We start from the raw sequence: 25629 nt of genomic DNA, 5'->3' as shown, positions 1-25629 counted from the left end.
CATGCTGCTGCTGCTGCTGCTATAGAAAGCAGTCATCTAGAAAATTTCTGCTACTGCATATGATCAAATCACAAGTTCTAGTCATATCTGGAAAGTTAAAAGACAAGCTAATTTACTTGGTTGTACAGTTGTTTTGGCATGTAACATACTACTGCTCTCATTTTTGCTCTCTCAGTGCATATGCACCAAACTGACTCAAAATTGCACTGGCATATCAACTTGACACTGCCTTAGATTCTATGTACTTTTTAACTAAGAACATAACTATCCACTCTCCCTTTTCCTGTCAGTTTGTCCCACCTAGATATCTAGGTGGGACAGACTGAAGTTCTAGGCCACTCTTCATAGTGACCTAGATAAATTTCAAGGATGGTCAGAAAAGTGGCAGCTATGCTGCCACTTTCAGCAAAATGCAAGGTCTTACACCTGGGGAACAGTAACCCCAAAATTATTTATAATTTTGGGGTTACTGTTCAGGTAGAGTATAAAGCTTGAAATAATACTGTTCAGGTAGAGTATAAAGCTTGAAATAATACTGTTCAGGTAGAGTATAAAGCTTGAAATAAAGCTTTGCCGAACATTTGCCAGTAGAAATAAGAACGTCATAATCCCATTATATAAGGCTATTGTTAGACCACATGGAATACAGTGTTCAAATATGGAGACTGCACCTAAAAAAAAGACATCGAGCTTCTTGAAAGGCTCCAGGTAACTAGCCTCATGAGTTTGGCAAAAGGGCGTCCATATGAGGAAAGACTTCAAATATGTGAGTTGCACAGCTTGGAAGCTAGGCATCTTAGAAGAGACTTGACTGAGGTGTTTAAGGCACTGAGAGGCAAAAGTAAAATGAATGAGGGCAAAATGTTTAGACCGAATTGCAGGAAGTTTTATTTTAGCCAACAAGTTATAAATTACTGGAATAAGTTACCTACAGGAGGAGGGAAATGCATAAATTGTCTGTTTCTATTTATTTTATTTAACTTTATTATTATTATTTTACTCTTTTTTTTATTTTTATTTTTTAGCTGGTGCAGCATAAGCCTTGCACTATATGGCCATTACTATGCTAATACATGTTCTCATTGTACTGACCACATTCAAATTTTCTTCCCTTATGTCTCAATGGCATCTGGTTTCTGATATCCCTGCTAGAAGGGATATTTCTTCCAACATGAAGTATGATTGATGTCTTTTGACGTTATGACAAACATCAAGGCAAGATTCAACCTTCCTTCCATTTTGAGGGAACAGCTCTAAACGGTGTTCACAAGCTGGCCACTGGTGGTAGTCCTATTGGTAACTCTCTGGGATGCTTTTGGATCAGCTAATGTATAATTTTGCTGCCTCTGATCTACCAGATACTGGAGGAAGTCCAAGTGGTATGTGAGGAGGCATTACTGAGGCCATATTATGACAAGGAGCTGGGTATATTCTTACCATGTGTACACCATATCCAAAAATTTCATTACGTCATGTTTTCGCTACCTTTTCTTGCTTCTGAATACACCACAGATTGTCAAAATAATACAACAAACTTATCTGTGAAAAGATCTAAACTTCCCAAAACATTTCCTTCCTCATTCATTTCACAAATATACATGGTCTCAGTTCTAATCTTAGTGATGTCCATTTCCACTTAGTCTGCCAAACCATGTACTTTTTCTGACAGAATCCCAGTTATTGGTTTATTCAACCACTGCTCATCTCAGTTGTCCGAATTATTCTCTGTATGATTCCTTTTGCTTGTGCATATGTCCATTCTGATATTCCCTGTCAGAGACTTAGTAATTTGGAATCTCCTCTTTTTGATCTCTAACATATCTCTCTACCACATTCTGTCAGATTCAACTGTTGCTTCTATCATTCTCTCCCAACTCCACTAATTACTTGGAACTCTTTCACTTCTCTTTGAAACTTGACTGTCTCCAATCCAACTTTTCTAAATGGGTAATTTTCTGTGATGATTTTAATGTTCAGAACTCCTGCTGGCTTCCATTTTATAGTCACACAGACTCAGCTGGTTGAGATGTGAGGCTTTTTACTAATGACCTCACAGTTGTTCATGTACCTACCAGAATACCAGGCAGTCCTAACCATGCTTGATCTTTGTTTTTTTTTTTTTTTTTTTTTTTTTGTGAAGAAAAAAAAAAAATTCTTAATACATGGTGGAAGTGTATTGTCCCCTAGCCACTTCAGATCACAACTTGGTGATGATCTCTTCTCCAATGGAGCCTTTCTTTTGTGGCCATTCTTAACCTCATGTTGTTTAACCTTACAAGAATGCAAAATGGAATGATCTGCGAGATTTCTTCTTTTCCTTGGTCGGATCACTGTTTCAAATTGAAAAACATTGAAATTCATCTAATTTCAATGTTTGCTCAGATCATGTCAGTGAAATTATTGTAGGGGTGAAATCTTTTATTCCACACTCTGCCTTAAAATCTCATTCTTTATCTAAACCTTTTTTTTTTTTTTTTTTTTTTTTTTCCCCAATAAATGTGCTAATGCTGTTCAAGAGAAGAATGTTGCATATTGTAATTGACTTTTATGCAGATATCCATGTTCAATTTCTGCCAGACCAAGGTTCACAATAATTGTAAAGCAGTTATTAATCAGTCCAAGCTAGATTTCGAATAGGCTAAGAGTGTAAAACTTGCTTCTTGTCTAAATGGTAGTAGAGCATCCCGATCTTTTGCCGTAGTTGAGCATTCTAGTCTCTTGCCAGTGCCATTGGCTGCAGCTTTTGCCCTATTTCCATCTCTGTCAAAACCAGGTGGTTCTATTGCTACTACAGCCAAAGATAAAGCTGACCTGCTAGTATCTTACTTTTCTTCTAATTCCTGTATTAATGATCTTGGTAAACCACCTCCTACCACTCCCAGTACTCTCCATTCAATGCCTCCTGTAGTCTTTCTTCAAAAGGATATCAGTAGGATTTTGATAGAACCTTGATGCTACGAAAGCTCCATGTCCTGATGATATTTCCCCACTTGTTCTTAAAACTGGTGCTTTTCAACTTACTCCTGTTCTGTTTGCCTTTTTTCACTTGCTTATTCGAAAGGTGTTTTCCCTTCTGCTTTGAAATTTGTTTACATCCAGCCAGTTTTTTAAAAGGGTGACAAACCCCTCTCATCCAATTATTGTCCCATTGTGCTTCTACTCTTTCTAAAGTAATGTATAAATCATTTAGCCTCCAACTTTTCGACTACCTAGAAACCTTCCATATGATCAACGACTGCCAGTGTGGATTCTGTTAGTGTCAATCCACTGGTGATATTCTTCTGACATGTTACCCATCAATGGGCAAATTCAATGCAAAAGTTTGGTGAAACTCAAACAGTTGCTTGTAACATTTCAAAGGCTTTTGATCATGTTTGACATAAAGGTCTTCTAAATAAGTTTTCCATATTATGGTTTGCCAAATGTTTCTTTGTAATTGGGTATCCAGTTTTCTCTAGGTGATGGTAGATGGCTCTGTCTTCTAATTTCTCCACTAATGCTGGTGTTTCCCAAGGTTCACTTCTTTTTCCCACTTTTTTCCCCTTGTATATTAATGACATTTTTTCCATTGACCATAAATTGTGTCCATAGTTTTGCTGATGATAGCACATTGCATTGCACTTTCCAGTTTGAGAAACCTTGCCCTGCACAAACAGCTTCATCTCGAATATCTCGATTACCAGTTCCTTAAATGCTGATCTCCAGGTAATTCTCCAGTCGGGCAATGATAACTTAGTGGACTTCAATCCTTCTAAAACTCAGTTCTGTCTATATCTTGCAAAAAAAAAAAAAAAAAAAGAGGAGATTTTTCTGCTCCTATGCTTATCTTTAATGGCACTCTGATTTTTAAGCAAGATCATACACTGATGAGCCAAAACATTGTGAGCAGTGAGTCATCATGCAAATCGAAGCAACTACAGGTAAACTTCAGTGCGTCCGCAGGTCGGGACATGGTATAAAAAACACCTGATACTGAGCTCCATTAATCAGTGTTACTCTTGTTATTCAGATGGGAACGGCAGCGGACTTAAGCGAGTTTGACAAAGGCCAAATTGTAATGGCCAGACGACTGGGTCAGAGCATATCCGAAACGGCACAGCTGGTGGGGTGCTCACAGTCAGCCGTGGTTAGTACCCGCCAAAAGTGGTCCAAGGAGGGGAAACCCATGAACTGCCAGTGAGGTGTTGGGCGACCATGGCTCATCAATGCTCACGGTGAGCGAATACTCTCTCCTGGGTGGTACATGGCAGCAGAAGGGCGACTATGGCACAACTCACCAGTAATTGGAATACTGGTGATGGGAGTAATGTGTCACAACACACAGTACATCGAACCCTGTTGAAAATGGAGCTGCATAGCTGCAGGCCACTCCGAGTACCCATTCTAACTAAGGTTTGTGTTGGAACAGCAACTCCAATCTGCTGGTTATGTGTTGGTACAAGATACCACAAAACACATTTAGAAATCTTGTAGCGTCCATGCCTTGCCAGGCACAAGCTGTTTTGGCTGCACATGGAGGACCAACATCATATTAGGTAGGTGGTCATAATGTTTTGGCTCATTGGTGTATATCTCTATTGGGGGATTACCTGACGTCTAATCCCTCTTGGCATCAGCACACTAGAAATATTGCTTCCTTTGCATCTAAAAAAAACTGGATTTTCTCTTTCACTACGGGCATTACTTTTCTTCCAAACAGCTGTACAAATTGCAAATCCACCCTACCATGGAATATTGTTCCCACATCTGGGGCAGTGCCCCCAAAAGCTTTCTTAGGCTTCTAGATTTCATTCAAAAGAGGGAATCAAGGTTAATTAATGACTCATCTCTTACAGAGTCTCTCCACTCTATCTCATAGACATTGTTTCTGCTGCATGCTTTTTCTCTAGATATTTCCATGGACACTGTTCTTTCAAAATGGCTTCTATAATTCCCTACCCCCAGAGCAGTGCAAAACGTGCTGCAACCAGTCAACATCCTTGTGCTGCTCAACTTCAGACACACCAACTTTTCTTCATACATATTTCCTGACATTTGCAATCTACAGAAGTTCAAGTCTAATGTCAACAAGTATCTTCATTCACCTGTCAGCCAGATGGACTGATAAGTTAAACAGATCTTATATATGTTATACAGGGTAGGACAAATAGGCAAAACAGATTAGAAAAAGGATCTGACAACAAAAAAAAAACCATCCAAGAAAGGGGATCACTTCAGTTTGTACAATAGTTTGTTCATGACAATTCAGTAAATTCTTTGGGTGAGAGAATTTGGCATATTTCAGTGTATGGGCATAGCAAGACAGAAAATGCTTTTTTTTTTCTCCTTCAATTTCTGCAAGACAGACAAACTTTTAACATGCTGTGCTGTAATTGGTGAATTTGTGATCATTATACAGTTCTTGACATTTTTGATGGAGCATGCTATCCGCCTTCATTTTTTCATGCACATTGTTTTTTTTTTTTTTTTTTTTTAAGGAAATCTTATTAAATAAGTGCCACAGACACATTACAGATTGAATTACAAGGGAACCTTTTTCACACTTTACTTTCACTTCTTCAAGTTGCATTTTTTTAGGAAATACACATGGGGGAGGGGGATGTTGATCTGAAGACCAAAAAATGGAGATCATTAATGGATGCCGGCTGAATAATGCGCATCTTCTGACATTAGGTTTGCAACCTATGCTGTTGAATTTATTGAAAGAAGTTGGTATTCAGGTAAAAAAAAAATGGTAAGACTGCCTTAAAGAAAATAAAATAATAATTAATTAATAATCCTGTCTGGATTATAGGTTTACAATATGGATAGAATTGTTCTGAAATAGGCGTTTTACTCACTTTCCAACCTGCCTGTGAGAAGGATTGACACAAATCCCTTTATACAAAATAAATGGATAAAAAATATTTTTCTTATTTCTAAATTTCTGCCTTCCTCCTTTCTAATTTGCAAAATTTCTCTTGTTTCCTAAACCTTTTGCATCACTGATTTTATTATTTTTTGATCTCTCTGTACTGAATTGTTGTGCATACACCAAATTGTCATAGCCATAAATTCTCTTTCACCAAATTGTTACACAGCAAAATGTCATGCACCAAAATTTTCTCATACACCAAACTGTCATGCACTGAACTGTCCTACAACACCTTGTCTGCAGTGAATTGAAAGATAGTAAAGAATTTTTTAAAAGAGAAAGAATTAGTATGTTGATCTGCTACAAGGGTGTAGCTGGATTAGTTTTGACAATGCCCAAGCAGATAAGTTGATAAATTAAACAGATTTTGCATCTGTATTCACACAATTTTTAAATGGAAAAAGATTATTGGTTCAGCTGACACTTAGTCACACATAGTTACACACACTTGCCAGCCTTTTTCAGATGCTACAGCAGTATATAGGGGTAACCCTGGAGACCGCAATTAAAACAAACACACCTAGACCTTGACACTTACTTTAGCATTAAAACAATTTGTGATAAGTAAGAAAGTGTTGGAAAGAAAAATTGCTTAAAAGTGAAGAAAATAACAAGGAACTGGTTTCTAGTTATACAAAGAAGTGGCTAAAGATATCATTAAACCTTTACTTATAATAATGGGGGTATGCCTAAACTGAATGAATTTCCATGAGGTTGGAAATGTGCAACTATCTCTCCCATTCCCAAAAGGGTTTCTAAGTGATCTAGGCAAGTAATAGAGCTGTAAGTTTGAGTTCTGTGGCAGGAAAAATTTTATGCAATAGAGTCAACTCAATAGTATTTTTATAAGAAAGCCACAACGTGGGTTTTGTTAAGGGAAGATCTGATCATTCTGGTAAAGTAGTTGCAAAGGAACTGGATGCAAAGAATAATAATGCTGATATAATTTACTTAAATTTTAGAATGGCTTTTGATACTGACCCACTTTAACATCTTGTGTGATTTGAAGAAATATGCTGTTGAGGCCTAATTGTAGCAGAATGGTCAGAAGCATGAGTGCAGTAGCATGCACGCTGAGTGGACCTGGGTTCAAACCTGTGACTGCTAAATACAATTAATGTTTGTATTGATGATTTGCTGTAAACTCCACTGACGTGATGGGCCTGCTGGAGTATAAACAAGAATATTTTTTTAAAGGAAACTTGAACAGTAGAGATTTTATTATATTTATAGGGAAAAAATATATAGAAGATGGAAGAGGTTCAATAGCCTCTGTTTAAAAAAAATAAATAATAATAATAATAATGTTGCCTTTACTTTATTTCTAACATAGCTCTATTTGTAAAATAATAAGAGAAGTTTACCTCAGTATAACGCGTAGAACACTTCTGTATGATACTCTCCAGTAATTAAAATGAAAAACTCAAAAATCTTAAATTACAGTAAAAAATAATTAAAAATCAAACCAACACAATTAAAAATTAAATTAATTAAAAGAAATTTTACAAAAAAATAGAAAACGATTTTCCTTCCTGAAGCTGATGATGCTTTTCGACCATATGTTGTGATCACAGGAACGAAAATTTTCGTTCCTGTGATCACGACATACGGATAGTGGGTGGTATGTAGAGAGGGATGCTATCTCAAGAATTTTACCTTTCCTTATAAGGTTTACTTTGAATTTCCAACAGTTTTATAAGCTTGGAATATAGTCATATAATTTGAATGTATTCTAATTTCTCTGAATAGATTTCAATTCTATTTGGTTTAAATAACTTAATCAGATTTGAAGCAAAATCTTAAGCTTTGTATTACACTGACTCTGTATGAAGACACATTTTGGATTGCATATACAGACACTGTCTGACATAATCATTCCCTTTGTAAAGTGAATCAGAGTTTTGTATTATTAATAATATATTGTTTCTGCTGACTGAATGGTTTATTAAAATGGTTTCTCATATGGTGGGATCCCTCCATGTAGTGGCAACAGGCTCCACAATAAATTGTCATGCTGGGCCCGCATGCACCCTGTTATGGAGGCCATTGTTGTACACCACAATGAGATGGTGAATCAGTAATACAAGTAATAAGTACCAAAATATACTCACAGATGTCTGATTATTGAATCTCTCATGGTATCATTTCTTCCCCCCCACCATTTGCTGTAATTGATTCATTTTCAGCTATATATGCATCTGCAAATTTTCTTTCTATAGTTTATTATATTCATTGTCATTGATCTCGTCTAAGTTGAGAAAGAGGCTTGTTATCACGTACTCTATCACTTGTAATTTGTTTTATTGGTTTTAATTGTATATATTGTTTTTAAGATATATTTTATTGTGCATATTAATTGTAGTCTACCATCTTATAGTTATTATTTTTAATTATGCATTTTCAGTTTAATTGTAGATAATTTGCCATTTTTAACATCCGTAATTAGTTTGCTGTTTCAATAAACAGTTAAGTCAGTGAAAACAATATATTATTATGTCTAATCCTGTCACCCAAGGCCGTTTCTATAATATTACAATTTTGGAATATGATCAGTTAAGATATGATTGCCAAATGTTTAATAAAAATATGCATGCAGTTTAAACCTTACTTGCTGAAAACTGGCTTCTACAACAAGAAGAAATACAAGTGTTAACTAACCTTTGAGAAACGAGAAATAAATACTGCTTTAAAAGGAGTTCATTTTGCAGAAAGTTACTAGATCCAAAATACAATGGGAAGAGCCTTTCTCTAGAAGATTAAATGCATGAATTTCAACCTAAGTGGCTGAGGTGCATGATGAAGGATCTTCTGGATATAATGGCAGCACTGGCTGACAAAGTGAAGGAAGGATATTCCACAAAACCTTTGTTATGAAGTCAGCTTTGCATGTAGGCTCTGCAGAGAGGTATTGTCTTTTTATTAAAACTAAGTATAGTTACTGCAGCATACTATATAAAGACACTGCTGCAACAAAGAAAAGTTTCAGTACCTATAATAACATTCATTTGGTGAAATGTAACAGGCTAACTATTACAAGAGTTGGAAAATTGACATACTTAGCACACAATCATAAACCTATGAAGCAGAAGTATAAATTTTACTACTCTAGGAGTTGTAGAGATCCTGATGATCTGGCATTTGAGGAAGACGTAGGTGAAGTGTCGTGAGATTTTGGTATTGAAATTCTTACATGTTCAGATTAGGAATGTTAAAAATACAAAATATTTCATTTAATCATTTTATTATTATTATTCTTCTATATTCATGTTCTGCATTTTAAAAAAAAGTTTTTTTTTTTTTTTTTTAATGTATACTCATCTTACATCGATCAGGTCTTTGGGGTGGGGATAGCTATAGTCACTCATCTTCCTCCACTCATTGTCAAAGAAGATACTTTTAATTTTAAAACACAGTTGAAATTAATTCAAGGCAGGTTTCAGTCATATCTGAATATGACTCTAAATGTTATAGATGAGCAAATCTCTAAGCACAACAGCAAAAATAACCTCCATGAGTTACTATAGAAATTATTACTGATTATTATTCAGGTTTCATGAATAAGGAATCCATGGAATTGCCCAGTTTAATCATAGAAATTAGCTGTGAAAAGAAATTCTCAGTGTGTTGAGAAGATTCTCAAGAATTCTGCATTACTAGTATTGAGTACTGCAAAACTGAACCGAATGGTAATATTAAATACCTAATGAAAAAAATATATATTCAGTTTTTCCGAAAATGATGTTTCATCCCCCCCAATTTTTGCCTAAGCTTGTTAGCATGAAAATATATTTTTTGATTGAATGTAATGATAATCTTAATTTTACAGGGGATGGGTTATCTACATGCAAGAGAGATCATTCATAAAGACCTAAAGACCAAAAACATATTTTATGAAAATGGAAAAATTGTTATCACCGACTTTGGATTATTTTCTGTTACCAAGTTATGCCATGGGAACAGGTAAATTTGTTTTGTTTTGTTTTTTTCCCTTTAAATATTAAAGTGTATGGAAAATATTTAGTAGATTGTGGGTTATGTACTTCATATCAGTTCAGAATTGAATATATTCAGCATTATTTTAAAAGTATCATTTTCTGGACCACAAGATTCTTTTTCCTGGGGGTATGTTGCCTAAAATACCACTAGGCCAAAGATGTACTAGGTGCGTGTGGTGATGTTTTTATCTCTATAGATGGCTAGAGAAACTGGTCAAATAAGTCCATGTGGCTTTCTAGAAAAACCTAGATTTTTTTAGTGGTTAACCATTTTGGATCACATTATGATCCAAAATGGTTTTGGATCACATGTAATGGAGACCACAAAAAAGTGTGATTGCTAAATTAGCAGTAACTGAGTTAGCAGCAGTCCAGAAGGTCTTAGCCAGCAGATATTATTATTATTATTGCTCTTATATTATTTCTCCCTGATTGGAGGTTCCACCTTGTGATGGGTATTGCTACCAAGTACACAGTGTGGTTGTAATGTCTGGTGTTACTGTTGGTTGAGGAAATCTGACTATCCTACAGGTGTTCAGGATTGCAACTTTCTGGAGTTCCTTGTAGGTGTTCTCTGGGAGACCTATTGCTGCTAGGCTGCTATGTAGAGTCTTTGGTACTATACTGGTGGTTGACACGATGATCGGGATGGTTGATACTTCTTGCATATGCCACATCTCCTTGACCTCATGTCTCAGGTTCATGTACTTCCTGATTTTTTCCTCATGGGTTTTCTGGACGTTACTAGCGTTGGGCACCGCTATGTCAATCAGGTAGGTAGCCTTTTCCATATTGTCCACAAGGGTTATATCCGGTCTGTTGTGCTGCGGGATGGTCTTATCAATTATTATGGTGCTGTCCAAGTACAGCTTGTGGGTTCGGGTCTCTAGTACTGCCTGGGGTTCATACTGTACTGTACACTTCGATCAACTAGTATTTCCTTGCTAGCTTCTGATGTATTATCCTGGCTACCTGGTCGTGTTTATGAGGTACTCAGACTGGGTGATCACCTTGTATCCTGCAGTGATGTGTTGCATCATTTCTGAGGCCAGGTGGCATTGTCGGCATGTGTCATTGGATACTGCAGGCACCTTGGCGATGTATTTTCTGTAGTTCCTGGTATTGATTACCTGGTCCTGGGTGGCAAGCATGAAACCTTCAGTCTCGGGGAAGAGTATCCAACTTGTGAGCCATGCGTCGTAAGCAGTTATATCTATGTGATCTTGGTGGAGATCATTGTAGTGTCTTCCATGGAGTGTCTTCTCTGCCTATCTTTCTAGCTTCATTTGTGCCTCCCGGTTGGTGAGGGCTCCTCGCTTAGGTTAAGTGTGGTATACTCCTTGTCTATCTTCCTTATGGCCTGCTGTAGTGTTGCTGTGTGTTTCTGGAAGTAATCCTTCAGGTTAACTATTGCTGTCTTCTGTTGCTCAATGAGGTCTATCAGGCCTCTTCCTCCTTCTTTCTGGGCAATTGTCAGTCTCTCCACGGCAGATTTCGGTTTGTGTTGCCGACTCTTGGTCATCATTGTCCTCATGATGTCCTCCAGCTTGGTGTTATCCAATCTGTGATCCCGAAGGAGTATGTTAGCACTAGGACTGCATAGGTTTTTATGGCTTTAACTGTGTTTCTTCCATTCAGCTTTGCTTTCAGCAGGCTTCTGAGTCTCTGATGGTATTTTTTGATCAGGCAGGCCTTAATTTCCTTGTGCTGTAACTGCTGAGCTTGCATCATCCCCAAATATTTGTAGGCCTCTCCCTCTTCCATGGCTTCGATCTCTTTACCAGTCTGCAGCTAGTAGTTTCAGTCGACTAATTTTCCCTGGTGCAATCCGTACATCTTGCATTTGTCTAGACCAAATTCCATCCTAATATCTTTGCTGAATTCTTCTGTGATCTGGTGCAGTTGCTGGAGGTGCTTCTCGGTTCCCGCGTAGAGCTTGATATCATCCATGTACATTAGGTGGGTGAGGGTGTACAGGATCTTCCTTCCTTCTTTGAGGTTATATCCTTACTTGCTACTGTTGAGAATGGTGAATAGCAGGTTAAGTGCTAGACAGAACTACAATTGGCTCAGGGCATCTCCCTGAAAGATACCTCTCCTGATGGGAATTGGCCTGGTTGTGATGTTTTCGACCTTAATGGTGGTACTTCATTTTGCCATCGTTTCTCCTAGGAAGTTTGTCAGTATCGGATTGACTTTGTAGATGTTCAGCACCTTTATTAGCCAGCTGTGAGGCATGGAGTCGAAAGCCTTGCAGTAATCGATGTAGGCTGTGTACATGTTGTGGCGCTTCTTGTAGGCTTGCTCCATAACTGTGGCATCTATGGTTAACCCCAGAGGCTCACACCTGGTGAGTATGGGCTTGGCACACACACCCAGGGTCCTGAGCTGGATATCATCATTCTTCTTCTTCTTCCTTGGTGATTCCTTTCTACTTCTGACTCTCTCTCTCTCTCTCTCACACACTTCTTGATTAGACCGGGGTTCGAGCCTGTGACCACGAAATACGGAGGATGCGGAAAGGTCAGGGAATGACCACCGCATATCCCCAAGCAACATGGCCTTAGTTGCTAATGCTCCTTAAAAACCAAATAATAATAACAACAACAACAACAACAACTCTCTCTCAGAAATTTTTTTTTTTTTTTTTTTTTTGATGGTGCAGCATAAGCCTTAGGCTTCCTTGCACCATATGGCCATTACTAATACTAATTGCTCCTTGCATCCTTTCTGCTGTTCGGCCATTATTTTCTGACTATGCAAGTGGCCTGATGTCTTTCTGGTTATTCAGCTGGTCAGGATCTTATACATTGTTGTATAAGATCCTGACCAGATCCTGATCCTGACTATATTTCACCGGGTTTCTTGTATCTTCATCTTTAGGTTTCAGATATGTGATTCCCTGAGTGAGAAACTTCAGGATTGTCTCTGGGTGCCTTATTATTCGGATGCCTTATTATTCGGATGAACTACTCTGCCAGGTGCTTGTGTGGGCAAGTGTGTAGACATTATCTATTCCTGGAGTTCACCAGTTGTGAAAGTTCTTGATCGTCTGTTTTACTTCTTCCCGAATCTCCCACCCTCTCATTTCTTGTACGGCCTTGGTTTTCTTGCGTTCTAGTTCAAGGGGGCTCCGCTATTATGTCTTGTTTCCCCAGAACTCCTCAATAGTCTTCTGCTTGTGTGGTCCGTTCCCTTCTTTCCCGTCTTCTCTGAGACTCCTGTAGAAGCCTCTTTGGTCCTCATCGAAGATTCAGTTGTTTATTTTCGTCTGGGAGCTCTCTTTATATCGGGGTAGTCTCTTGCTGAGTGCAAGGAGGTTCTGCTTCAGTATATCCAAGTACTCTCCTATTCTCTGATTTTTTTTTTGTCTCATGTTTGCTGTGGATGCTGTCTCTCTTGAGGATGCTCTTAACTTTTCCAGTTAATTTCTTACTCCTATTGCCCCATTGTTGGTACTGGGTCAATTAGCCTATCTTGACTCTTAATTCTTCTGCTGAAGTCTTCTTTCCCAAGCTGGCAATTCCCCCTGTTTTCAGTTCTGCTGCTGCTGGTCTCTTGTTTCTCTTCCCTTAATCCTCGTGGCTGCTACCGCAGCACAATACACGGCTGTGTGGATGGCCTCCAGTGTTGCACCATTGCTGTCGAGGTAATGCAGTATTATGTGCCGATTTAGGTAGTCTGTGACTCTTCACAAGGTTCTATTCGGCCTCTGCTTCGGTATCACGTGAGTCTTGGTAGGGTCCATTCCTTCAAATTTTGTTAGGGCATTCCAGTTGTCCTCTATTCTGCATATCATGACCTCTTCTCTTTCCTCTTCAGATGCTGTAGGTTGTATTTCTTCTTGCTCTTCTTCCTCTGGTTCGGTGGTGGCATTTCTTCCTCCTCCGGTTCTGTATTCTTTATCCTTTGTAGTTGATCACTCACTTCCTGCTTGATGTTTTCCGAGATTGCAGGAGCTATCAGATACTTCGTGATGATGGTCCTTCTCTGGTCCATTATTCGCTGTTTGTTGACATGAATATCCAGGAATCATTCCAGCCACTGGTATGTAGTCTCACCCTGTAAGTTGTCATATGGGTCTCCAACTTCCTTATTTCGTAGTGTGCTTGCATGATGTATGTATTCGTTTCGATGCTCCACTTCATGCGTTGGCAATTTCTCCCTTCCTTGGTGGTGGTCACTAGTGCAGGAAGCACTTCCAGTTGGTGGGGCTGGATGGTCTTGCTCTTCTCTTGTGGTAGCCATATTGGGGACAGCGCCACTTGCTCCACTGTCTTTCTTGGGAGACCATCTCTGATTTTTTCGAACTGTCCCCTCTGCCTAAGACCTGAACGTGAGTGGCTTTATCCTGCGCCACACTCGATGCAGTGTGATTAATATTTCTCTGCAACATCATCCATCTATGGTGGTTATTATTATTAGCCATATGGTCAAGGAAGCCTGAGGTTTTTGCTGCACCAGCCAAAGAAAAAAAAAATTCTGAGATACCCAGGAGTGTGAGAGAGAGAAAACAACAGTCAGAAGTAGAAGGGAATCACCAAGAAAGAGAAGAATGATGATATCCAGCTCAGGACCCTGGGTGTGCCAATCCCATACTCACCAGATGTGAGCCCCTGTATGTTTGCAGGAAACTTAACTTTGCTCCAGATTATCTCCTGAGATAATCTGGAGCAAAGTTAAGCACACACACAAATTCAACAATCACGCAAAAAGTGTGATTGCTGAATTTGCAATAACTGAGCTAGCAGCAGTCCAGAAGGTCTTGGCAAGCAGACATTGGACATCTCAATTAACATACCCTTTAAAGCATTCATGTTCAAGGCACAGATCAAATGGATGGATGTACAAAATCATGATTTGCAACCCAAAAGATAATTGAAGGGTTTGTGCTAGTAGTGTGTCCAAGTACTCTCCTATTCTCTGATTTTTTTCGTCTCATGTTTGCTGTGGGCGCTGTCTCTCTTGAGGATGTGCTTCACTTTTCCAATTAATTTCTTATTTCTATTGCCCCGTTGGTACTGGGTTAATTGGCCTATCTTGACTCTTAATTCTTCTATCTTCTGCTGAAGTCTTCTTTCCCAAGCTGGTGGTTCCTTCTGTTTTCGGTTCTTCTGCTGGTCTCTCCCATTAATCCTCGTGGCTGCTGCCAGCACAATACACGGCTGTGTGGATGGCCTCCAGTGTTGCACCATTGCTGTCGAGTTGCACCAATCCGGTATTATGTGCCGATTGGGGTGGTCTGTGACTCTCCACAGGGTTCTATTCGGCCTCTGCTTCGGTATATCCCCTCAACGTGGGCACCTGTACGTGGTGAGGGGACCTCCCAGTGATGCTGCTGGGTTTCCAGATTAGCATCACTGGGATCTAACGCCCATACCTTGGTTCCAGGGTTACATCTGTGGAATCCGGCGTGTGCAGCCGTGCGGCGCGACCCGTGGAATGCGGAAAGGGGAATCCTGGTGGTTGAGGGGCCCAGCCTTAATAGACCACTTTGGCCCCTGCTTTGACAAGACGGGTGGTCCCAGACTGGCCTGACTGGGATCATTCGGCGGGTGGTTTTTACTGCTAGGGTCAACTGCATTCCAATAAGTCTCCCTCCCTTTGGTCCTGGGACGGGATAAAGACTTATTGGTAACGTGGGTATGGTGTTCTAAGCGAACTCGGTGTCCCATTCGTGTATGCAGTACCTGCTAGTTCACACGAGCGGGCGCCGCCTCGTAGGGCTCCGTGGTGGGTGAGGTACTTAGGCATCAGACACTCTCTTTACTCCTATGAGTAATTTAAATCCCATTTCTTCTGGGTCCCCAACAAAGCCCCTACCTAATCGAGATCATGATGCAGATAAAAAAAAAAAAGTAAAGTGCAGCCATTATCAACCCACTGCAGGGTGGAAGCCTCCTCAACAATTCATGCTGAGGGAAATGGACCATAATCTGCCACGCTGGTCCAGTGCGGGTTGGCAGATCAACCGTATTCAGCAGTCAGGGGCTTGAACCCCGGTCTACTCAAAGAGCGTGTGCTACTGCACTCCTGCTCCTGCCCACTCAGCTACGGAGTACCTACGGACGCAGATAACACCTCTGCAAAAAGAGCCAGAACTGAGGAAATACCACCACCATCAGTGACACCGCTTTTCCTCATTCTTCATTCTACCGGAGAGCAGTCCATTGGAAAGATGTCACCCTTCTTCATCCAGAAAGGATTAGAAGGGTTGGCAGGTTCACCAAAATCTGTAAAAAGACTGCGTTCTGGCGACCTTTTGGTCGCAGCTACAAATGTTAAACAAGCGGAAAAAATCCTGAATAGGGGGAACATCAATAGGGGGAATACCTATCATCGTAACCCCTCACAAAACTTTGAACTCTTCACGTGGTGTCATTTCAGAGTGGGACCTTCTTCATGTTTCTGAAGAAGAGATCTGCTCTGAATTTAAACAACAAGGAGTGACGGCTGTCAAAAGAATATCAATGAGGAAGGATGGGAATCTCGTCCCTACCCGAGTTCTTATCCTCACGTTTAACACCCCACGGCCTCCAAGTTCCATAAAGGCAGGCTATCTAAACTGCCCAGTGAGGATTTATATCCCAAACCCACTGCGGTGTTTTAGATGCCAAAAATACGGCCACTCACAAACATCTTGTCGTGGTAACCCTGCCTATGCTCGATGTGGTGTTAAAGACCACGAGAGCAAGGAATGTTCAGCTCCAAAACCGATCTGTGTCAATTGCCAAGGAGAGCACCCCGCCTACTCTAGAGCATGCCAGCGGTGGAAGGATGAAAAAGAAATACTGAGCTGAATATCTCCTAACCAGAGGCCAGAAAACGTATCCAACCAATAAATAGCAGGAAACCTTTATATGCCCAGAAGGTTTCTGCAAAGTGCACTATTGGGACACAAACTGAGATGACTATACCACCAAGAGAGTCATTTACCCCGATTGCTCACTATTTATTGAGTTCACAAAAGCCCACCAAAAAAACGCAGTCAGTTGCCACTCCTATATCCGTACCTCCTAGTGCTCCACCACTACCAAAACCAAGTGGTAAAGAAAAGCCAAAAACTTCAGAAGAGTCATCCGTGATACCAGAAACAATGGATGTAGAGAACAAGGAGGTACCGGATGAATCAGTCTTGGAACTCTTTGCGGAGGAAGAAATGGACACCGGACAGCATCCTTTCTTCCCCAAAAAAGATAAATCCAAGAGTGACAAAATAAAGCCCTCAGCACCTTGGAAGCCGCCTGATGGACCCACCAAGTCAAAATAATGGCTAAATTCCTACAATGGAATTGTCGTGGATTCCGGCGAAATACTGATGACATCAAGGCCCTCCTTCAAAAGCACGAGCCAGTTTGCTTTTGCTTGCAGGAGACTTATCTAAAGGCAAATGGTGATCCCACCTTGCATAACATCACAATGTTTCGTAAAGATAGAATTGCGGATGGTCCTGCTCATGGAGGAGTGGCTGTCCTTGTGGACAACCAGACCCCAGTTCAGCCTTTGCTAGTTACAACCAGCATAGAGGCTGTTGCAATTCGCCTTTCAGTGGGATTTTTATTAACTGTGTGCTCTATATATTTGCCACCTGGGACCGACATTTTCCAGGAGGACCTTGATGATCTTGTAATGCAGTTGCCTCCCCCTTTCTTACTTCTTGCGATTTTAATGGACATAACACCCTGTGGGGTAGTGCTAACATCAATGGAAGGGGACAGGTCATAGAGCGTATGCTCAATGACCTTTCCTTTCTAAATACTGGAACAAACACCTTCTTCCACATGCCTACCCGTACTTTTTCTGCCATTGATCTCTCTATCTGCTCCCCTTCACTCACTTGGAAAGTGGAGGAGAATCCATATGGAAGTGATCACTTCGCTGTGATAACCTCGTTACACAGTGGGAGACCGTGTCTTCCTTTCAGGTTACCACGGTGGAAGATTGATCAGGCTGACTGGTCTGCCTTCCAACATCAGGCAAATTTTGATCTCAGCACCGTCAGTCAGGAGCCTATCAATGATGCAGTAACGTACATCACAGAAACTATCGTCCAAGCAGCTGCGAATGCTGTTCCAAAAACATCTGCCCAGTTTCCACCATTTCCCAAACCTTGGTGGAATTCACAATGCACAGCAGCAAAAAAGGCTCAAAACAAAGCGTGGGGGATATTCCGCCGATATCCTACCAGGACCAACCTTATAGCCTTTAAACGTGCACGAGCCAAAGCACGCTATATTCGCCGTCAGAGTCAAAAGGAATCATGGATCCATTTTACATCATCCATTAACCAGTCTACCAACTCTAAGTCTGGGATAAAATCCGGAAAATGAAGGGAAAATATACATCCCACCCTTCTTCAATCCTAGATTATAATGGATGCACTATTGCAAATCCAACTGCAATAGCCAACTCTCTTGGGGAAACATTCTCTAACATCTCTGCAACATCTTCATATTCCCCAGAGTTCCTGGTCCTGAAACATAAACTAGAAAAAGAAGCACTTAATTTTATGTCTAAGAGCATCTATCCCTACAACGGGGAATTTACTATGCAGGAACTGAAAAAAGCCCTCGCTCTTTCCAGAGCAAGTGCTGTTGGACCAGATGGCATCCATTATGAAATGATTAAACATCTTTCACCAAAATCTATGGATTATCTGCTCTTTCTATATAACAGAATCTTTATTGAAGGGCAGTTTCCGGATTCCTGGCGCAAGGCAATCGTTCTTGCCTTTGCTAAGCCAGGAAAGGATCCGAAATTCACTACCAATTATCATCCTATTGCTCTGACTAGCTGTCTGTGCAAAATTCTGGAGAGAATGGTTAATTCTCGTTTAATGTGGTACTTAGAATCAAATGACCTTCTCTCCAACATTCAGTGTGGCTTCTGAAGGAACCGGTCCACTTTGGACCATCTTATTAGACTGGAAACATCCATCTGGGATGCTTTCCTAAAACGCGAACACTTGGTGTCGGTGTTCTTTGATATGGAGAAAGCGTATGACACAACTTGGAGATTTGGCATCTTAAAAGATCTGCATAGCCTTGGTCTTAGGGGGCAACTCCCCATTTTTATTAAAAACTTTTTAGCCAATCGATCTTTCCAAGTTCGTGTGGGATCCTCCCTCTCTCATCCCTTCAGCCAAGAGGAGGGAGTACCACAAGGATCAGTATTAAGTGTCACGCTTTTTGCCATCAAAGTAAATTCCATCACAGAACAACTTCCTCCAACTGTAAACAGTGCCCTCTATGTTGATGACTTTAGCATATTTTGTCAGTCATGCAACATGAGGGTTATTGAAAGACAACTGCAGAAAGCCATTGATCGCCTCAACTCCTGGGTACTTGCAAATGGCTTCAGGTTCTCCCCGGAGAAGACCGTTTGCGTACACTTTTGTCGTAAGCTTAATCTTCATCCTGAACCTGAATTAAGGCTCGGACAAAATGCTATTCCAGTAGCAGCAGACACAAAATTCTTGGGACCCAGATTTGACAAAAAGCTGACCTTTCTGGATCAAATCTGTCAGCTCCGCACAAAGTGCACAAGAGGCCTTAATATTCTCCGCTCGCTCTCCTCTACATCATGGGGTGCAGACCGATGCACCCTTCTACGGCTTTACCGTGCACTTGTGCGGTCCAAATTAGATTATGGGTCCCAGGTATATTCTTCAGCCAGAGACGGCGCCCTTCGATGGCTGGACTTTGTCCATCATCAGGCTCTCCGTATTGCTACTGGAGCATATAGAACATCTCCTGTCCAGAGTTTATACGTCAAAGTGATAACCACCGTTATCACTTTGACGTAAGCAGTTGTCTTTAAAGTACGCTTTAAAACTGAAATCCCTGCCAGACCATCCGACGTGGCCATTCGTTTTTGAGCCACGATGGGAAAATTTGTACAATACCCATAAGACCGCCAATCGTCCTTTTGGTATTCGTCTCCAAGAGCTATTCAAAGAACTTAATATCAAGGTAGACAAGGTTGCCCAAACACCAAAGCAACCCCTTCCACCCTGGCATGCTCATGTCCCGGCATGTGACTTATCCCTTAGAAATTGGGGAAAGTCGGACACTCCATCATCAGTCTACCTGCAGCTTTATTCAGCACACTGAGCTGAACATTCTGACTTCGCGCCAGTTTACACAGACGGTTCGAAGTCGGAATCATATGTGGGATCTGCTGCTGTCTTTACAGAAAGCACTACATCGGAGCAGATTCCCTCTGAATGCAGCATATTTACTGCAGAGCTGCACGCTATAGAGTTAGCCTTGGATCACATCAGTAAATGCCAATACCAACGGTTCATTTTATATTCTGACTCTCTCAGCATGTTACAGGCTTTAATAACTGTGAGATATAATTCTCATCCAGTTCTGTCTAGCATTCAGCAGAAGATTCACTTTCTCCATGAGCGTGAATATGATATCCTCTTCTGCTGGATTCCCAGCCACATTGGGATTATGGGAAACGATTTGGCTGACACCGCAGCCAAATCAGCAATTCCTAGTAATAATCGCTGCCTGTCAGTCCCCTATACAGACTACAGGCAAATAATACATGAGAAAATGCACTCCCAATGGCAGGATTCGTGGAATAGACAGACTGCAAATAAATTATATCATATAAAGCCTGTAATTGAACCGTGGCAGTCTAGTCTGCGCAGGAATCGTAAGGAGGAAGTTGTTCTTGCCCGGACCCGCATAGGACTAGTCATTTGATACATTCTTTTTTGCTTAGGGCTGATGACCCTCCTATGTGTGAGTCCTGTGGCACAATTTTATAAATTAGACACATTTTAATTGATTGTCCAGATTTTAGTAATATCCGTTTTACTGCTTTTAATCATCTGACTGAGCCTTATACACTCAGTCAGATTTTATCTGACAATGACCATGTGTCTGCTATTTTTAGCTTTTATAAATCAATAAAGGTTTTTACTTTTATTTGATATTTACTTGTTATTGTTATTTCTTTATTGATTTATCTTTTTGCATTTTATACCTTTGTTATTTTATAATTTGACATGGTGAACTAAGTAATTAGGTCAGTGAAACAAAAATTTTTATGTATCACCTGGTTGTGGCACATTATAGCCTTAGTCGCTAATGCGCCAATAAAACCCAACAACAAACAAACAAACAAAGCTTCGGTATCACGTGAGTCTTTGTGGAGTCCATTTCTTCAAATTCTGTTAGGGCCTTCTTCCACTCTTCTTCTATTCTGGATATCATGACCAGGTCTGTTTCCACTTCGGCTGCTGCGGGTTGTATTTCCTCTTGCTCTTCTGCCTGTGGTTCGGCGGTGGTATGTTCTTCCTCCTCTGGTTCCATATTCTTTATCCTTTGTAGTTGATTGCTCATGCCCTGCTTGATTTTTTCCTAGATTGTAGGGGATATTAGGTTCTTTGTGACGATAGTCCTTCTCTGGTCCGCTATTCTCTATTCAGTGACCTGAATATCTGGGAATCATTCCAGTCACTTGGTATGTAGTCTCACCTTAAGTCATCATATCGGTCTCCAGCTTCATTATTTCATAGTATGCTTGCATGATGTACATATTCATTTCGATGCTCCACTTCATGCATTGGCGTTTTCTCCCTTCCTGGGTGGTCACTAGTGCAGTTCCTCAGGAAGCACTTCCAGTTGGTGGGGCTGGATGGTCTTGCCCTTATTATTATTACTGTTATTATTATTATTATTAGTGGTATGATGGTATAAGGATGCAAGCTTATAAAGCATCAGCAAACCAAAAAAAAAAAAAATTCCCACATCACTTGTCTATCCACTCCAATGATTTGTCTAGTTCTCCCTTCAATTTATGCCAACTGCCAACCTCGACAACACTGGATAAAGTTTATTTCAACAGTCAACCGTCTGCTACCTGAAGACAAACCCCCTGACAACTGTCCTTTTTTCTGTGTAATCTGAACAAGAGGAAGAATGCCATTATCATTGAACTTGCTCATTCCATTCAAACATATCTTATCTAAATCTTAAACGTATCTTATCTAAGCCTTAAACATTTCTAAATAAGATCACCTTTGCAGGTGCCTAGTCTCAAGGTGCTGCAATTTACAGAACTGAATCCTTTCATGGTAAGGCCACCCTTTCATTCTCTTAACCAGTCTCATTGCCCTTCTTTGTGCCCATTCCAGATCTACGTCCTTTCTAAAATGAGGCCTCCAGACCTGTGTGTGGCACTCAAGATGCAGCTTGACCATTGCCTTATGCAGCAGAATAATCACTTTTTTGTCCCTGCTAACAAAATTACAGTATATCATAGGCAAAATTCCATGAGCTGTCCTGGCAGCCAGTCTGCATTGCTAAGAGAACTTCATATCTGACCACAATTATACCCCAGGTCTTTTTCATTTTCCATTTCCCTGAGTGTGTTACCATTTGGTTGATATGTTAATCTGGGATTACTGATACCTTGCATTTGTCAATGTTAAACTTCAACTGCCATTTCCCAGCCCATCGGCCTAATTTGTTTAGATCTTGTTGCAGCAGTATACCCCTGATTTCCATCATTAACCATTCTGCCAACCTTTGTATCATTTGAAAACTTAGACATAAATATCATTAATAAATATAGAAAACAACAATAGGCGAATCCCTGGGGCACTCCATTAATAACTATTCTTCCATTCAACCAACCCTTTATCCAAAGCATTAACTTGCCCTTAATTCCACACTATTTCAATTTGTACAGCAGTCTTTTAGTGCAACGATATTAAAAGTTTTTCTGAAATCCCAGTATATGATATCATGCTTATTTTTTGCATCCTGTTCCTTTGTTACAATTGCATTGTAAAATCCAATCATATTGGTCAGATAAGGTCGCTTCGTAACCATCTGTGCTTTGACTGTAGTATAATTACATTCCTGTCGAGATGATCCTGCATTTCTTCTTAAACAATTATTTTACCCAGATGTTAAGTTAAAAGTCTGTAATTGCACTTATCACCCTTTAATCCCCTTTTTGTGAATTGGGGATACATTTGCACATCTCCAGTCTATAGGGACCTCTCCTGAATCCAGAGATATTCTCATAATTATGACTAAGTGTTTTCTTACCTCCTGTACTGCCTCCCTTAATATAATTAGATAGAACTCATCCACCTCGGGTGCATTTTTTATGTTAAGCTTCAACAGTTCCTCTTCCACTTTCCTCTCAATTATCACAATATCATTTAGCTCCATGTTAGATTCTGATGAACTTCTGGAATTCCCCTCAATTAAGAACTCTTGCATAAATGTAGCATGAGCCAAAACACTGTCCTCAATCAATAAATTAGTAAAGGTTGCCTTCCTTGTCACTTACAAAAGATAAATGAGAGAGAAGTACAGAGACAGTGTGCCATAAATGTTGAAACAAATTGACATGGTAAAACTTGAATGTAAACTAATTTATACATATAACAAATAAACAAAGATGATAGTGCAAATTACGTGTTGTGTCGAGTTGATTAGTCACCAATACAATCCAATGAGATGTTATAATTTCAAATGTTTAATATAACCATAAGTAGAAGTTTCCTGAAATCCAAATATGGATTTCAGGAAAGATTTTGACACTGTTGCGCATGGAAGACTATTGTACAAATTGGAGCAGAATGGTATTAAGGGTAAGTTGCTACAATGGATAAAAGGATGGTTAAGTGGGAGAAGATAGAGGGTGGTAATCAATGGGTGCTGCTCTTCTTGGACTAATGTTATTAGTGGAGTCCCACAGGGTTCGGTGTTAGGTCCACTGTTGTTTTGTATATTTATCAATGATATTGATGAAGGCATATCAGGCTTAATGTCGAAGTTTGCAGATGATACAAAGGTTGGCAGGGTTGTTAATGACAGTAATGGCAGTGTGCTACTGCAACAGGATCTAGATAATTTGGGCAGATGGGCTAAGAAGTGGCAACTGAAGTTTAACCTTGACAAATGCAAAGTACTGCATATGGGTAAAAGTAACCCCAGAGAAACGTACCAACTGTGTGGTACTACACTTAAGGTGGTAGAAAATGAAAAAGACCTGGGAGTAATTGTGCAGTCAGATATGAAGTTTTCTGAGCAATGCAGACAGGCTGCTAGGGCAGGTCATTGGGTTTTGTCAATGATATATAGGAATTTTGCTAGCAGGGAAAAGGAGGTGATTATCCCTCTGTATAAGGCAATGGTCAGGCCATGCCTTGAGTACTGCATACAGGTCTGGAGGCCTCATTTTAGGAAGGATGTAGATTTACTTGAGCATGTACAGAGAAGGGCAACAAGATTGGTGAGGGGAATGAAGGGATCCTCTTACCAAGAGAGGCTTATGTTCTGTAAATTGCAGTGGCTGTAGACTAGGCACCTGCGCGGTGATCTGATTGAGGTATATAAGGCCTTGAATGGGTTGAGCACGCTGAATTCTGATGGGATCCTTCCACTTGTTCAGATTATGAACCTAAGGGGGCATAAATTCAAATTAAGAAAAGACAGATGTAGAATAGATGTGCGGAAATTTACCTTTAGCCAGCGGGTGGTTAATTGCTGGAACAAACTTCCATCTGTCGTTGTGGAAGTTGATAGGTTGAATAAATTTAAGGAGGAACTGGAAAGGCATTTGGAGGGAATGTTGTGTTTTTTTTTTTTGGCTGATGCTGCATAAGCTCATACACTTGCTTTCTTGCATCACATGCCACTGCTACTGCTACTACTACTACTACTACTACTACTAGAAGCTGTATAAATTTTGAATAAGTTTGGTTAATTGCAGACTTAGTTTGGCAGCCAGGTGACTATTGTGTATTCCTAAACCAGAGCGTGTTTCCTTATGACGTTCGAAAGTGCTTGCTCCAAACTGAATTCATAGATAGCAGTTTGCTCAACTGGATTATCAGAAGTGTGAAAGATTAACTTTATCTTAAATGTAATCATATTTGGACAACCAATTCATCATCCAATAACTATTCAGAGAACAAGTTTTTTTTTGAAGCAAATTGAAAAAAAAAAATTGATTTCATGGGGGGAGGTGAGTAAAATTTCCAGTACCTCTAAATATTACTGAAGGTAAAGAAATAATTATTTTGTAGAACACTTTTGTCACTCTCTGAGTTACAACCTATCAGACAGACACTTATGAAAGAAAAACAATTTATGTACAGTAGTTGTTGGTTGGGGAACTGACAAATGCACAGAAGTGTGAAATGTAACAATCACCTCAAGTCGTTCTTGGCATTTTAACAATTCCTCATAAGCAGTGCTTATTGTTAGAGAATATTCAATCAAGTAAAAATAAAAACTGAATTCAGATCTCTCTCTCTGGTACAGTTTGGAAATTCTCTTGACAGCCTGAACAGCAGTGCCATTTTTAAAAACTTTGACTCAACATTTCTGAAGATGTGCAAAGTCTGCTAAAATATCTTTCTTGAAGTATTTGTAATCAACTGATATAACTAACACAATTAAATACAGAAATCCACAGATAGAAAAGTGTTAGGTAAGCAATGTTTAAAGCATACTGTACTAGTAAACAATCCTCTATTTTAATATTATGTGTATTTTGCCAGTGAAATTTCTTATCTACTGTAGAGTGGGCTTTAAATCTTATTTTCCAAAAAAAAAAAAACAAAACTTTTTCCTCTGCTACAGATACAAAATCTCCAGCTTTTCAAAAGTTAACAAGGAACCATTACACACATATGTTGGTTCAGTATACTATCAAGCTTTAATGTTGTTTCATCTG

General features: G+C 39.9%; 1 protein-coding gene across 5 annotated transcripts in view; it reads left to right on the top strand.

Annotated features, from left to right (window-relative positions):
- Positions 1 to 25629, top strand: part of ksr (kinase suppressor of ras) — a 341876-nt gene that overhangs the window by 257732 nt on the left and 58515 nt on the right. For all 5 annotated transcript variants that reach the window (XM_090373903.1, XM_090373901.1, XM_090373904.1 and 2 more), the window contains exon 16: positions 9741 to 9874. In XM_090373903.1, the coding sequence (XP_090230029.1) occupies positions 9741 to 9874 (134 nt within the window). The remainder of the gene's footprint in view (positions 1 to 9740; positions 9875 to 25629) is intronic.

Source organism: Mastigoproctus giganteus, chromosome 5 (assembly GCF_048544385.1).
Source record: "Mastigoproctus giganteus isolate SK-2022 chromosome 5, ASM4854438v1, whole genome shotgun sequence".
NCBI classification, from domain to species: Eukaryota; Metazoa; Arthropoda; class Arachnida; order Uropygi; family Thelyphonidae; genus Mastigoproctus; species Mastigoproctus giganteus.
Note: the sequence above shows the minus strand (reverse complement) of the source record. Positions and strands in the feature narration are given on the sequence as shown.